A 14,732-nucleotide genomic window follows, 5' to 3' on the forward strand; every position below is an offset into this window, starting at 1 on the left:
TTGTCAAGTTGCAATGTAATGAATATGAGGAAAAAAAATTCTTCCATTGAGGAAAACAAGTTGACCCACCAGTGGTCAAACTCCTCGAGAAATCAAGGAGTTCAAGTCAACTCAATTCCTGTAGAGAATGCCTCGTCACTTCTCAACGGCATTGTGACGTCTACGAAGTGGAAGCCGGCTCAACACGACGGGAAACACAAGGTTTCAGACTAAACAGGTTGAGGCTCATCTTGAAATACAACTCAACTTCTGATGAACAGTCAACCTGGACTTGCAATTGGAATGAATCGAATGTTGTTGTGTGGGTTCTGTAATCGGACTGAGACTTCTAGCCTCTCGTCTCTAGGATGAGCATCATTCAGAAGACACACAGATCTTTGGGACAGTCGTGTTGCTGATTTAGAAGGAAAGGACTGTTACAATGTTTATGCTGAGTAGACAATATTTTTGAGGGACATCAAAACATCTTCATCAACCCCGATAATATAATTACATGACGCATTACATTCGCCTCCAAAATCATGTCTTTTATTTCCAGTTGGTAACAATCGTAAAGGTGATGACAGATAGACATGAGGCTGAACACATTCACTCCGGTAACTTAGTGAATGGTACCTTTACAAGTTTTCCTGCAAGCTATGGCGATGCTTAGAACAGCCAGGAAGACTAAGCCTAAGACGACCCCAATCATCATTTTGTCCATAGGGTCGTCAAACAAGGCCTCTGGGTTGTAGTGCATCTCGTTGAAGATCACGTTAAACCTCCCGGCGAGGCGGTGGTCCACGAAACATTTGTAAATTCCGGTATCTGATTGGTTGAGAATTGGAATAAACAAGGATCCCCCGCCGGTGGTGTTATCCAACATATACGGGCCGCTGCCACGGAGCTGTTGTAGACGTGATATCATCACATTTCCACGTTCCCAGTAAACAGGTCTGCAAAGCAATGCATAGAAAGAGAAAATAAATATCCTTCATTCCATTTTAGTTCCCAGTCAATACAATGCTGGGGGGTTATTACTGTATACAGCTCTGGGGGGTTATTACTCTATACAGCACTGGGGCTTCATAATGAGATGTAGATTCTTACCTGTAAATGGAGGCCGTGGGGCATTTAAGTAATGCGTCGCCGTGGAGGTTGGTGTAGTAGTTGTCTACAAGAAGAAGCTCAACCTCATTTTTGGAAGATGTTGGTTCCTTGCAGCTGTCTTCACACATCTCTATCCTGAGTTCAGGTTTGTGAGTGGACGGAAGATCTTTGAAGACGGCTCTCAGGAGGCCGCACGGCCCAACCTTCTCTTCCAGATCCAAGCTGCTGTTGATCCTGGCGTAGCAAAACCCAAGCTTCTTCCTCTCTCCTTGAACCCCGCACCTGTCACAGGGCTGCCATTCCTCCCAAACCGTGAACATTTCCCCCGAACCCTTATCTCCAAGGTCAAAAGTGGTATTAGGTTGCACCATCTGCCCCAGACTTGCATGAGAAATGTAAATGTCTTCTGCATTCTGGACATCTAGCGTGTAATGAGCTAGAAGCGCCCCTCGAGCTCTGCAGGTGTAGACTCCGGTGTTCTTCACCTCCGGGGAGAGAATCTTCAGATCGCCGGATATCAGCGTCGGGCGTTGCATCAGCTCCAGAAGCTTTGTCGGGATGGTGGAGATGGAACCTTGACTTTGGACGAGGGTAACGGGTTTAGCGCTGGGATTGGACAAATCCCGATACTGCCAATAAATGGAAGCGTCCGTGGGCCTGTTCACACAGGTTAGGGTGATGGGATTATGGGAGGCAACAGCTATTTTACAGGGATTGTAAGCAGCGCAGGCCACAGTGATCCCTTCCTCACCAAGTGAGATAGTGGCTTGTGCTAGAAGCACCAAGCCCATCACAAACGTGATGCGTGACACCCGAATCATGGTGTCACCCGATAGTTCGTTTTCTTGTTTCTTTCTCGAAAGAAGAACCGCAGAAAAAATTCAGACCAACTCCTAGACTCCTCTCGCTTGTCTGGTGAGCAGTTTTTCAATTACCTGGGTAGTTATAGACTAAGCCAATGATGTCATAAACAACACAAACATTCTAGAATGTTACCCTCGGTGATGTCATAAACAATACACGTCACTCTACAATGTTACCATCTATGAAGATGTAAAAAATACACATTATGACAATCTTAATGTTCCCATCTATGACATCACCTGTATGCAGGAATTCCAGCTGTGATATCGCAGGGAGAGAAGCACCAGTCTGGAGGGTCAGATATCATTCAGAGAAGAATACGATGTTTTTGTTTAATAAACATGTTATTTTGCAAAATGAACGAATAGAAATGCTTTAATAGATGTTCAGAAACTGGGGGCTGGCAGAGGTCAGTGTACAGGGGCCACACAGGACAGAGGGTGTTGGGTGAGGGAATAGAGAGAGGGTAGGGATAGGGTGTGGGGAACAGGGAGAGACACTGGAGGGTGTATGCAGAAGAGGTGGTAGAGGGGCAGTAGATCAGGGCAGTGCAGGGGGTAGAGGGGCAGTAGATCAGGGCAGTGCAGGGGTAGAGGGGCAGTAGATCAGGGCAGTGCAGGTGGCAGTAGATGAGGGCAGTTCAGGTGGTAGATGGGCAGTAGATGAGGGCAGTGCAGGTGGTAGAGGGGCAGTAGATGAAGGCAGTTCCGGTGGCAGAGGGGCAGTAGATCAGGGTACATCAGGGCAGATCCCCCCCCTTACTCTGTAGCTTTTGTTGTGAAAGCTATAGGTAGGCGGAGCTTTACCTGGATCAGACGCCTCCTCCAGCCCGCAGGGGTCACGCCCCCTCTCCTGTTAGCGAGCGCGCGGACACACCCAGCGCACACTCGCAGAGGACCCGCTCCCCCTCGAACTTTGGCCGGTTTATCCCGGGACCCCTCCGCAGCCGGCCAGGTAGTACCGGCCGCTGTACCTGGGACACCGTCATGGCCGCCGCCAGCAGCCTCCGCGTCCTGCTCGGCCTCCTGCTCTTCTCAGGTAAGTCCCGGGGCAACAGGTGGGGGCTGGCTGAGTACCCGGGGCAACAGGTGGGGGCTGGCTGAGTACCCGGGGCCCCAAACAGCGCACTGACCGGGGTAATGGGAGCGGGGCAGCCGGGAGAACACTTCACAGAGTTTTAGGGGTGAGCGGTAGGTGCAGGGCGCCTCTTCCCAACTGTCAGGGGGCCCTGCGTCATTAATAGGAATGACCTGGTAACACTGCGGTGAGTGGGGTCACCGGCCCTAGGGTGGTACATAGCAGTGACTGGTGGGCGGGAAAGGGAATTATTTCCCCCAAAATGCCATCGACCCCCCCCCAGTAGCGGTTGTGGGGGAGGAGCTATTGGTTGTGCTGGGAGGAGGGGCCGGAAGCTGACTCATTGGCAGGTGAATGGGATGACTGGAGTGAACTGGAAACTACCCCAATATGGAGGGGGAAGGAGCAGTCTGGGTGATGCCCCCACTGCCCCCTGCTATTCCTTACAGAAGGACCGATACTGATGGGTACAGAGGGCTCGACACATGAGCTTACAATCTAGATGATTGTGAAAAATGTGCCTTATCTACTAACTCAGAGCTGCCGGGTTCTCCGTGGCCTGCGGTCTCGGCACAGGAGCTGCACCCGGGGGGGGGGTCCTTTTTTGGGCCAAATCAGCGCAGTTCCTCTCGTTTTCCGCCTGTTCCTCGCCGAGGTGTATGATAGTCGGACACGCGCTCCTTTACTGTCAGCAAATACAAGTAGGAGGAAAGTAATCAAATAAACACTTTACTGTAACAAATTAAACAAACAAACAAAACCAAACTCCGCTATAAAACCTGGGAACGGAGCCAATATTGACCAGAAGAAGCAATTTTATGCTGTAATAAAGTATATTTAGTGGCGAGTAGAAACTGCCCGGTGTGAACAGTGACCCCACTCCCCTTTAACCAAGCAATATGTCCCACAGTGCCAACTTTGCCCCCAAAACAGCCTCCCTGTGCCGTTTTAGCCCCCCCGAACACAGCCTGCCTGTGCCGTTTTAGCCCCCCCGAACACAGCCTGCCTGTGCCGTTTTAGCCCCCCCGAACACAGCCTGCCTGTGCCGTTTTAGCCCCCCCGAACACAGCCTGCCTGTGCCGTTTTAGCCCCCGAACACAGCCTGCCTGTGTCGTTTTGGCCCCCCAAAACAGCCTGTCTGTGTCGGTTTAGCCCCCCAAAACAGCCTGCCTGTGCCGTTTTAGCCCCCTGAACACAGCCTGCCTGTGCAGGGAGAGAGTGATCAACAAATCTGAGGATCTGTACGCTCTCGTGCGACTTTTAGAGGGGCAGCCATGGTTGTGACACCCCTGCTCTAAATACTGACATCAAAACAACTCTATGGCAACAGCCTATCAGTGTCTGTGTTTGTGCCACGTGACCGTTATGTTCCCATCTAAAAAAAAAAATGTGCACAAGATCTTCTTTTGTGGAGTTTGGTTATTCGCCAGAACCGGGAATGACGTTTCTCACATTAGATTTAGTTACAGAAGTGATCTATCTGCTATAATGCGGCCCCCGCCCCATGTTTTTGGGGCAAATCCGACATTTCTGAGCTTCCCGGGGGGGTCTGAGGCTTTTGGCTCCCTGGGTTCCTTGGCTTTTGTTTATTGACTTGGTTGGACCGATCCTTGTCGTGTGTCTCCAGTCCTAGAGGTCAGGCAGCAGCGTGTAGGAAAGTTATCCCTGGTTTTGATTGTTATTTGTTGTTTTGTGTATTTTTTTTTCCCCTTTTTGATTTAATTTCTGTTACTGACCCTCAGGGTTCTGCTCCGGGATCCAAGTGACTGTTCAGAACCCGTTCAACGTCGTCATCTTGTTCCAGCCGATCACGTTGAAGTGCAGCTATCAGACGACGTCGCTGCAGCCGCCTATCGTCGTGTGGAAGTACAAGTCGTTCTGCCGGGATCGCATCACCGACGCCTTCAGCGCCAACAGCCAAGACGCTCAGATCAACTCCCAGCTGCAGCAGGCCAACCCCGGCTACAACCCGTACGTGGAGTGCCAGGACAGCGTCCGCACCGTCAGGATCGTGGCCACAAAACAGGGCAACACGGTCACGCTGGGAGACTTCTACCAGGGCCGGCGGATCACCATCTCCAACTGTACGTGTACAAAGAGCCAAAACCTCCTTCCGTGGCTTGCTACACACTAGATGAGCTCCAGATAGACCTCTCCGGCTCCAGCCGCCACGAATCCCCTGTCCCACCGTAATTAGTTGGGTTTTATGAATTCTCCCAGCTGTATAAACCCTAAAAGTATTTTTTTTTAGGCTGGTTAGCGCTCTCTCATCTAGCTTCAGAATTGTTGGTCTTCAAAAGAAGCCAACCCGTCCAAAGAGGTCTTCTGAGCTCTCCAGAATGGAAGAACGACCATTCACATCCATGTAGGCTGCTAGATGTCTAGTTCTGGAGGACCTCGTTCACGTTGTGTTTGGATCACATGGCTGAGCTCGGTCTAAGTGGAAAGCAGAATTTTCGCCGTGCCGGCCAGCTGCTTTTCTATACACAAACGCACGTAGCGGGTGTGGGCCAGGGTTGCCTTTTCCGTGAATTTGTTGTCCCACTCGCAGTCCTGTAATTCGCGTTCTCCTCTCTCTCTCTGTCCCAGTGGCCGACCTCACCATCGAGCAGACGGCGTGGGGCGACGGCGGGGTCTATTACTGCTCCGTCCAATCGTCTCAGGACCTTAGCGGGAACAACGAGGGTTACGCAGAGCTTTTGGTGCTGGGTAAGAATATCATGCCTGTGGCCTGTGTATTATTGATGTATATTTATTATTTCTTATTATAAATTGGATTTCTAGCTTCCTGCTGCTCTGAGCGCTAATTGGATTCCGGGGGGGATTTTTTTTTTTAATTATTTTTTTAAGCCAGCGTCTCAACTCAAGTAGAAGTCTGTGAGAGCGGCGTTACCGGGAAGAGCTCACGTGAAGAGCAAATGCCGGCATGTAGTAATATTTTTCGAAGCTAAACATTAGTCGGAATTACTTTGCATTTACATGTCGGCAGCGACGCTGGAATTAACTATCCGTTGGATGTACATGCGCTTACTGATCGCATTACCAGCCAATCATCTCCAAGCGTGGAGAGACATCTAGTGGCCAGCGGGGATCATGGCGTTAGCTGAGCAGTAATTGTGGACCCCGTCCCGTGGGGCCGTAGGCACGTCTGTTAAGATTACTCTGGGTTAATGACTCCGTTCCATCTACCTAAAGATATCGTCCGAGCTCCGCGGTCCCGGGGCTCTTATATATCCCCAATGGGCGTAGCTGCCGATGGCGATTGAATCTAAAGAAGTCCCAGAACGTTGCTGAGGGTACTTTTCTGCTGTTAGATACTTGTGTCTGAGTCTGGAACAGACGTTGTTAGACCGTCCGGCTCCATGGGGCTTCCAGGAGACGGGTGAAGGAACAGAGTAGACGGTTGGTCTGAACTCTTGGTCGGCTGTCGGTGTTCTCTTGCGCTTTCCTTTTCGTACGTAAATCCGAGCCGGTAAGGCGTGTTTGGCTGCGGGATTCTGAAAATGGCTCGCGTCGGAGGCTGTTACGTCTTCGGATTTACCGTCGTCCCGCGAGCTTCACGTCTGATGTCTTCAAGCGGATATTTTGTATGTTTACTTATTTTTTATTATTGTTTCTGTTAATTATGCCTGGAGCGGAGATTTTATTTTTGCCCGTCCTCGGAATTAACCCTTTATCGGTGTCCAACCTTCCCTACCTTACAGTTAGTAGCGCTGATTTGTCTCGTGATTAACACTCGCCGCGCCTAATGCCCTCTCCCCACCCGGTCCGAGCCTCATTTAGTAATTTCTTTCTCTTTTATCCTCTAGGTAAGACTTCAGTGGTGTCTGAGCTATTACCAGACTTTCATATAAGGGACATGGAAGGTAATGGTTCCATGACCAGCGGCCCCTTACAGATCTGACACTTCTCTATAGGTCGTGACCTTGCCATAGCTGAAGATATATATATCTATATATCACGCACACTACCCCATACACTTCACTTATTGCCCTATTTCCCTTTAAATTATAGTTTTAAAAGACCCTTAGCAGAGAAGCAGAGATGGTATTTGTTTTATGTCGCCATCATATTCCGCAGCGCTGTACAATGGCTATTGAGATGAAACATGATGTATGTGTGTGTTATATTCGGTTTATCTTATGGCTCGATCATTGCACGAGTCGGTGTTAGTGCGATACTTTAGTCCTTTGGGCTTCGATGCGTTTTATTGCGTTTCTCGGTTACGGAGTAAGATGATGAGGTGACCGTCTCGTTTATGTTCGGTTTTCTCATATGAAGCTCCCGGCGATGTGCTCTACACGTGTGACTCTTCCTGCTGGCATTTAAGTGGTTAAACGTGCATTTTGTTCCCTTATTTCCTGGAATTTCACGGTGCTTTGTAACTTAAGGCTTTTCTGTAAAGTCCAAAACGTATGGTTTTTTTTTCCCCCCAAAATGGAGCTGCAATCCCTGTCTGTTTTTTTTTTTTTTTGTTTGTTTGGCAAAAGGTCTAAAATAAAACAAAAAAGCCTTATTTTCTGTTTGGGGACTATTTCTTTTATTTTTTTTGTTATAAGCAAAACGTGTTGCCGCATGAATTAACTCCAAGTGATGGTCGTGTATAAGACCTCCTTGGACAGAAGTCTTTGGTCAGGGCTGGGGGTCCGCTCTGATTGTCCGCCTGCTTCTCTCGCCCCCTGCATGTCCCGTAATTCTGTGTTCTGCGTGGGGGGGGGGGTGCATCGTGTTTGCTGACGCGTTTTTGATTTTGTTTTGCAGACTGGCTGTTTGTGGTTCTTGTTGTCCTTGGCGGATTCCTCTTTTTCCTCCTCATCGGTATCTGTTGGTGCCAGTGCTGCCCACACACCTGCTGCTGCTACGTGCGATGCCCGTGCTGTCCGGAGAAATGCTGCTGCCCTCGTGCCTGTAAGTTCCCCCCCCAAATCATAGACGGCGTTATACGCGATGGAGCACCGTCTGTAGGGTCTATAATCGCAATTCCACCTCCTCCGTCACAATAAACCTGGCGCCGTAGCGTGGAAAATGAATCCTCTTCCAAGCTTCTCCCTCCCCTCCTGGCCAAGGACCCCCATAGGGGCTGAATCGGACTCGGAGACCTGTGATCCTGATATTTGGGATTGGGGGGGCTGTAATACCATTGGGTAATCTCTTCTCTTCCCTTACAGTGTATGAAGCGGGAAAGGCAGCGACCATGGGCGTCCCGAGCGTCTACGCCCCCAGCGTGTACGCGCCCTCCGTTTACTCCCACCCCAGCCAGATGAAGGTCCCTCCGCCGGGCTCTGTCATCCAGATGGGTCCGGTGCCCCCCATGTACAATGGCTACGGGGTGGAGTATGATGCCGCCAGCTCGGGTAACTATGCAATAACGGGAGCCTTTCTGTGCGTTGCTGAAGGGGTTAATGTTACCGGGCAGGGGGGCAATGGAAGATCCCAGTAATGTCGCTCTTGAAAAAGTATCTTAGGATCTGCGTTATCGGCACCTTGTGTAATAACTAAAATAAATAATAGCATAATTTTAAAAAACTAAATTGTAACTATTTGGTCAAATTCTTTATTTTTATTTTTTGCGCAGTGGGGGGCCACAGTTCCCAAGCTCCGCTTCTCCGAGAGAATGATGTAGCCAACTCAGGTAAGCCAAAATCCTTTTTACATTTTTTGTAATTATTATTATTATTATTTTTTTTAATCGTTTATGGTTTGTGTTTTTGGAGGACTTTAGATATTGTATCCCCCCCCCCCCCAAAGTCCACAGGAGAAAAGCAAAAAGATTAGTTCTCTACTTTACATACTGGAGCAATTGACCCAAATAAAGGATATTTAACCCAAACGTGCTGGTAAGGTTATGTTTTTGCTTTTTTTTTTTTTTCCTCGAAGTCCGGAGTGGTTATCGGATTCAGGCCAACCAGCAGGACGATTCCATGAGGGTTCTTTATTACATGGAAAAGGAGCTGGCGAACTTTGACCCCACGAGACCTGGAGATCCGAATACCAGATTCGAACAAGGTAATCTCCCCCCCCCCACGATGCTACGCGTGTAAAGAGCGGGCGCTCGTCCGTGAGACTAACGTGGCTTCGCGTTTTGTTTTGTAGCGTCTGCAATGAGCGAGATCAGCTCCTTACACGAGACGGATCCCAGAAATAACCTGAGGAACGGCTTAAGTCACCTGCGGAATCAGGCCATGACCCCGATACGGGACGTGGAGGAGGAGAGCCTTTTAGGGAGCGACTTCAGGCGTGCGCCACCACCGAGGAGGGATCCTTACCGGGACGATCGATTCCATGATGGTCCGATCATGGATAGGCGTGCTCGTGCCCACTCCATGGACGACTTGGATGACTTTAATAGACGCGATCGGCACCAATACCGTGACCCGCCGCCCGACAACCGCGGTAGGGAAAGGAGAAGCTCAGACGATGACCATAGCAGCAGAGGGTATAGCAGAAGCCGCGGCGACCGTTCACCTGAGCTACGGAGCGACTACTACCAAGGGAGAAGAAGCCGGAGCAGGGATGACCTGCGCGATTATGGCCGCCCCCGTCACGAGCCGGAGTACGACGATCGATTCTTAGAAGATGTTTTGAAGAAGAAGCAACAACGAGCGGGAAGTAGAGATGGTCTGGAGAGCAGCGGGAATTCTGCGCGGCCCGATGCGAGACGGAACAGACGCGATGATGATGATGATGACTTCCCGCCTCCTCCCCCTCCATACACCGAGACGGAATCGCTCTCTTCCAGAGGCAAAAAAATGAAAAAGGTTAGTGATTTAACAGAAAAGTTACAAGAGGGTGAGAGGCTTAGATGGAACGTTTCTGAGAGGGCAGTGGATAAGTGGAACAGCCTCCCAGCAGAAGTGGTAGCGGGTAATACAGTGAGGGGATTTAAACATGCACGGGATAGACATACGGCTCCTGAATCTAAGACCAGACCAGGGAGTTCACCGCAGGGAAAACCGGCGGGCCGAATGGGGCCGATGTTTTTATGACCATCCGAATTCCACCTGTTTTATCTTAAAATAAATAAATAAATAGATTTTTGAGAATCGGTTCCTCGACTTACCTGCTTTTTTTTCTTTTTCCTAAACAGAGTGAAGCTTTGAGTCGGGACAGTTTGGTCGTTTGAATTCATGTGGATTTTTTTTTTTTTTTTACACATCCTGGATAAATGGCAGGAATTTGTCTCTTTTGTATATTTTTTTTTTTAATCATGCTTGAATTTTGGACTGTAAATGAAATATTAAAAAACCCCCAAAAAACTATAAGCATTTCTAGGGTTAATCACCAGTAAATAGAGAGTGAAATACTTTTTATTTTATTTTTTTTAAGCATTTGTACTTTTTGTAATTTTCTATCCTAGCGACAAAAAAAAAAGTGCATTTTATAAAAGAAAACCGTTTTAGAAAAAAAATCTGTTTCCAAAATTGAGTCTCCAGCCGGGCATTTGTTTTGTAAATACGCATTAATCGCTTCCGTTTCGTGTTTGTAAATATTGTTTGTATCTTTCAACAGTGCCTAGATTATAAGACTGTGATGATGATGTCATAATTACATTTGCGTACGCCCAGACCTTAACAGAAACCGTGAATTCATTGGTTATTAGTGCTGCGCATTTTTTTATTTTTTAAAGATGTTTTTAGTTGTCAGAGTCCAGTCTCCACTACTGAATAAATTTGAAAGGATTTGCTCTGGATCGTTCCTGAGTTATCTTGTGGGGGTTTTCTCTCTCGGCGATTGCTTACCCCGGGGGGGTCTGGTTTTGTGTCTGGGGCGCACCCTAAATCAGATGCTACCCCCACATTTGGGTCTTGAAGATAAGTTGTAGGGTTCCATACCTGCCAACCTCTACACCCTGCAAGTCATGATGTGGGGGGGGGGGGCTCTTGGGAGGTAGAATGTCACACAGGGGCAGTATCCAGACTGTCCCTCGCAAAGCGGTTTAGTTGGGAGGCATGGGGTTCACGGGCCTGTCTGGGGTACGTGGGGATCACTACTGGTAAGGGGGAGGATAATTGTACTACTGGTCATCTGATGGGGCATTTAAACAGATCATAGAGGAGCCACTTTGATTAAACGGCTGCTGCCATACACAGTGCTGCGCTGAAGGTGGATACGGAAGCTTTCAGATACATTGATTGGCTGATGAACATTATCCTCTATACCATGACTTTATAAGGACCAGATATACCCCTTTTCACGGAGCTCAGTGTAATCTGCATCCATCACCAACCAAGAGGGGTTAATTCTCTGAAACTGCTCATGTCTGTTACTAGAGGGGTTAATTCTCTGAGGCTGCTCATGTCTGTTACTAGAGGGGTTAATTCTCTGAAACTGCTCATGTCTGTTACTAGAGGGGTTAATTCTCTGAAACTGCTCACGTCTGTTACTAGAGGGGTTAATTCTCTGAGACTGCTCATGTCTGTATGTGTATTATAAATATATTATTAAATCTGAAGTTTCTGTGTATGTGATGGTGTGCATATGTGAATCAGTGTATAAACCTCCTCCCCACAACGAAGAATGTACTAATAAAAAGCATCGTGGGCGGCGGGTGGCCAGAAAGTGGACCTTGGGCCAAAAGTAGTCGAGTTCCCATTGAGACGCATCCGGTGCTGACCGTAACCTCGCCGTTGCCACGGGCCGATCCTGCCGTGCAGAAAAGCCAGTTCTGAATGAGACTCCGATGGACCCGAGCCCCTGTGACAAGATGTTCGGGGGGTAAACGGAAAAGACAGCACGGAAGGATAATCAAAGCGTGTCCCCGGGGCTATTTGTGGGCATGCGCTAGTAGACGGGGTATGATGACTGTGGGGTGACCGCATCAGCCATGCTTTCCAAATCACACGCAAAGTTCACGGGTACGGTGCTGCCCCCCCCCCGCGATCTGTGGGGGGAATAACCGAGTCCCTTCATCCCACACCCGGCAGGGGGCTGCACGCTACATGAGGTGTGTCCTGGAAAACATGGCCGATGGGGTCACCCTACATGACACCCAGACCATGCTGCCCCCAACTGCCCCAGGGTGACCTCTGCAGCGTTACAGGTCCTCATTATTAATATTCACTTTAGTCTCGCTATTGTCGTTAATATGTAGCACTCATTGCCCATCGGTCCCTAACACCGAGAGGCTCCTGTAGGCAGCGTCCGGACTGCCCCGGCTCAGGACCCCGTTCTCAGGCAGTGTCAGGGCAGCCCCGTCTCAGGCCCCTGCTCACAGGCAGTGTCAGGGCAGCCTCGGCTCAGGTCCCCAGTGACGTATTAGGGTCCTCGCGCGTGTTCTTGGTGACATTGTATCGCAGTGAAGGAATCCGAGCAGTCAGTGAGCCGCCCGACCGCCGCCATCATGTTCCGTACTATGATCACCCATGCCAAGAAGCACCCCAGCGTGAGTGTCTAGGGACAGCCCCACGGGGGGTCCTCAGCTCCGGGACCCGCACTCTCAGGTCACCCCCTAAGGGACGCCTGCTTTTTAACTGGGGAGGGGTAACTAGGCCTGGGTGCCTGTGGCGCAGTTCAGCCATTGGGGGTAGGGGGGCTCTTTCAGCCTCTGTTACCGTAATGGGGGTTCAGTCCCTGCTGGGGCTGCAACCCCCACATATACCCCACTCATGCTGCGGGGCCAGAGGAGGTCCGTGGCAGGGTGGGCTTAGCTTTAGAAGCCAGTTATACTCATAGGACTTAATTTATTTTGGGGGCCAGGTGTGAGGTTTTAGTAGCCACAGACCCCTGCGGGGTGGCCTGTCCAGCTCTGGCCCTGGGGGGTGTTTTTTTTTAACACAGTGCGAATAACTGATGCACCTGGCAGGTATAACCCTAACGTGAAGGGAGGCGGTGGGGTCTATCAGCAAGGGGGGGGGGGTGACATTTAAAATATACCCTTGGGGGCCACTATAATTAATGCTAAAGATCGTCCCCAAAGTTATTTGGCCATTCTGTGGTCCGAGGAAGTCATGTAGTTGATCGGTATTAATATATATATTTTTCCTTCCTGAAGCCCCATTGGCTGGCGCAGGTTTTTTTCCGCCCCTCTCCTGTAACTTCCTGTATCCTTGGTCTCACCTGGGCACGCTCGCTGCTGCACGTAGCTCGGGGGAGGCTGTTTGCAGCCGCTCTGTGGCAGAGCTGTGCCGCAGGAAGCACTCGCGAGTCCTCGGCCGGTGACATTTCTGGCCTCTAACACGACTGCTTTTTATTACGGGTGATCCGCCTCGTCAAGGTCAGCGAAGTGACCGATCAGCTCGCCGGCAGACGCTTACAGATCCCGTCTGGCCCCTGGTGGCCCTTTAAATATGCTCTGCCTTGATTGCAGAAAATAGACTATCGCGCTTTTTTCTTTTTCGTGAAGTTATTAGGTCGGTGGTAAAGTTCCCTGTTTTGTGTGGATGCGACATGCTTTGTGCGCAGTAGTAGTAGTTACCTGTCTCATCCCACCGGCTTCTCTCCTTTTCGCGGGCATTAGCTCTTGTTGGAAGTGTGTGGATTTGCTGGTTTATATATCTGGCGATCTTCTCTCTTTTAGTTGATCCCTCTGTTTGCTTTCGTGGGACTCGGGGGTGTCGGATGCGTCTTCTACGCCCTGCGGGTGGCGACGCGCAGTCCAGAAGTGAGGTGGGTTAATGGCTGCGTGATTCGTGATAACGGGCTGTTAAATCTGCTTTCATTTTAATTTGTTTCCCTCCCCCCCCTTAGCTGGGACAGGAAGAATAACCCAAATCCCTGGAACAAGAACAGCCCCAACTACCAGTACAAGGTAAGTAGTCACAACAGCCGCCCAGCAGAAGTGGTAGAGGCTAATGCAGCGAGGAGAATTTAACTCCTGCACACTTAATAGCTGTATCCTGTCCTGTACATTGTGTCGACGGTCGCTATGCCAACCACATAATGTACATTAACTCTTTCCTGCAGTTCTACAATGAAACCATTGACTACAAAAACCTGAAGAAGGAGGGACCCGACTTCTAAGGAGGTCTCGTCGCGTTCAGTGATTTGGAGAAGCCGCCTGCGTCGTTTCTTTTTTTTTTTTTTTTATTATTGTTGCCGTTCAGTCCTGGAATTCTGATTGGATTCCCTCCTATTTAATCAGATAAGACGTGTTTATTGCGTTACCCGGCTCTGCTGTGCTGTTAATGTATTTAGTCGGGTCTCTAATACGATTAAACGAGAGTCTGATTCCGAGGCCGCTTCTAATGAGTCTTTTATCCGGCGTCTGTGCTGCGCCTGGCCGCGTCCTGGCAGCTCATGAAACTCGCCGGGGCTGCCGGCAAATGATTGACGGCTCGTTATCTCCAGCTGCTGCGATTCTGTGGTTAATGCGTTGGTTGGACGCCTGGTTTAAACCAGCTTTCTTAAAAAAAAAAAATAAAAAAAAAATAACACAATCCAGAGTGCCGTCTGCTGCTCTGATCTTACGAGAAACCGGAGAGTGCAGGTAAGTAGCGAGAGGGTCAGTGGGTCGCGCCCGAGTCGTGTAAATATCTAAAAGGCTTCTGGGTAACACATAGTTTTTGGTGGTTGATCAGAATCCTTTGAAAGAACCCGATCTTCCTACCCACCTCCCCCCCAGGACAGGTAACGTCACCTGCAGCCAGGGTAGCTTCAGCCATTTAGGTGTAAAACGTGGCATTTACTGAAAGGGTTAGTAAGGCAGCGAATACTTTAAGGATCCGAAACCTGATAGGAAAGAATTACTGGTGTAAAATCCTTTT

At 49.4% G+C, this 14,732-nt stretch overlaps 3 protein-coding genes across 4 annotated transcripts; 2 read left to right on the top strand and 1 right to left on the bottom strand.

The window, feature by feature from the left end:
- Positions 1-506: 506 nt before the first annotated feature.
- Positions 507-2,284, bottom strand: LOC128470355 (protein FAM187B-like). The gene is made up of 2 exons (XM_053452231.1): positions 1,090-2,284; positions 507-935 (listed from the first exon to the last, which is right to left on the bottom strand). The coding sequence occupies exons 1-2, from the start codon at positions 1,908-1,910 to the stop codon at positions 602-604; spliced, it is 1,155 nt and encodes a 384-aa protein (XP_053308206.1). The 5' UTR covers positions 1,911-2,284; the 3' UTR covers positions 507-601.
- Positions 2,285-2,791: 507 nt separating this feature from the next.
- On the top strand, positions 2,792-10,350 carry LSR (lipolysis stimulated lipoprotein receptor). 2 transcript variants are annotated; one of them, XM_053451976.1, is made up of 10 exons: positions 2,792-2,991; positions 4,773-5,114; positions 5,620-5,739; positions 6,840-6,896; positions 7,792-7,938; positions 8,199-8,384; positions 8,606-8,662; positions 8,908-9,036; positions 9,124-9,788; positions 10,118-10,350. In XM_053451976.1, the coding sequence occupies exons 1-10, from the start codon at positions 2,940-2,942 to the stop codon at positions 10,151-10,153; spliced, it is 1,791 nt and encodes a 596-aa protein (XP_053307951.1). In that variant the 5' UTR covers positions 2,792-2,939; the 3' UTR covers positions 10,154-10,350. The 2 variants fall into 2 exon arrangements, with proteins under 2 accessions (XP_053307951.1, XP_053307952.1); XM_053451977.1 differs by lacking the exon at positions 6,840-6,896 and having other exon boundaries at positions 2,793-2,991.
- Positions 10,351-12,257: 1,907 nt separating this feature from the next.
- Positions 12,258-14,202, top strand: LOC128469635 (cytochrome c oxidase subunit NDUFA4-like). The gene is made up of 4 exons (XM_053451454.1): positions 12,258-12,412; positions 13,547-13,635; positions 13,717-13,777; positions 13,933-14,202. The coding sequence occupies exons 1-4, from the start codon at positions 12,371-12,373 to the stop codon at positions 13,987-13,989; spliced, it is 249 nt and encodes an 82-aa protein (XP_053307429.1). The 5' UTR covers positions 12,258-12,370; the 3' UTR covers positions 13,990-14,202.
- Positions 14,203-14,732: the final 530 nt, after the last annotated feature.

This window comes from Spea bombifrons, chromosome 12 (assembly GCF_027358695.1).
Source record: "Spea bombifrons isolate aSpeBom1 chromosome 12, aSpeBom1.2.pri, whole genome shotgun sequence".
Lineage (NCBI taxonomy): Eukaryota > Metazoa > Chordata > Amphibia > Anura > Pelobatidae > Spea > Spea bombifrons.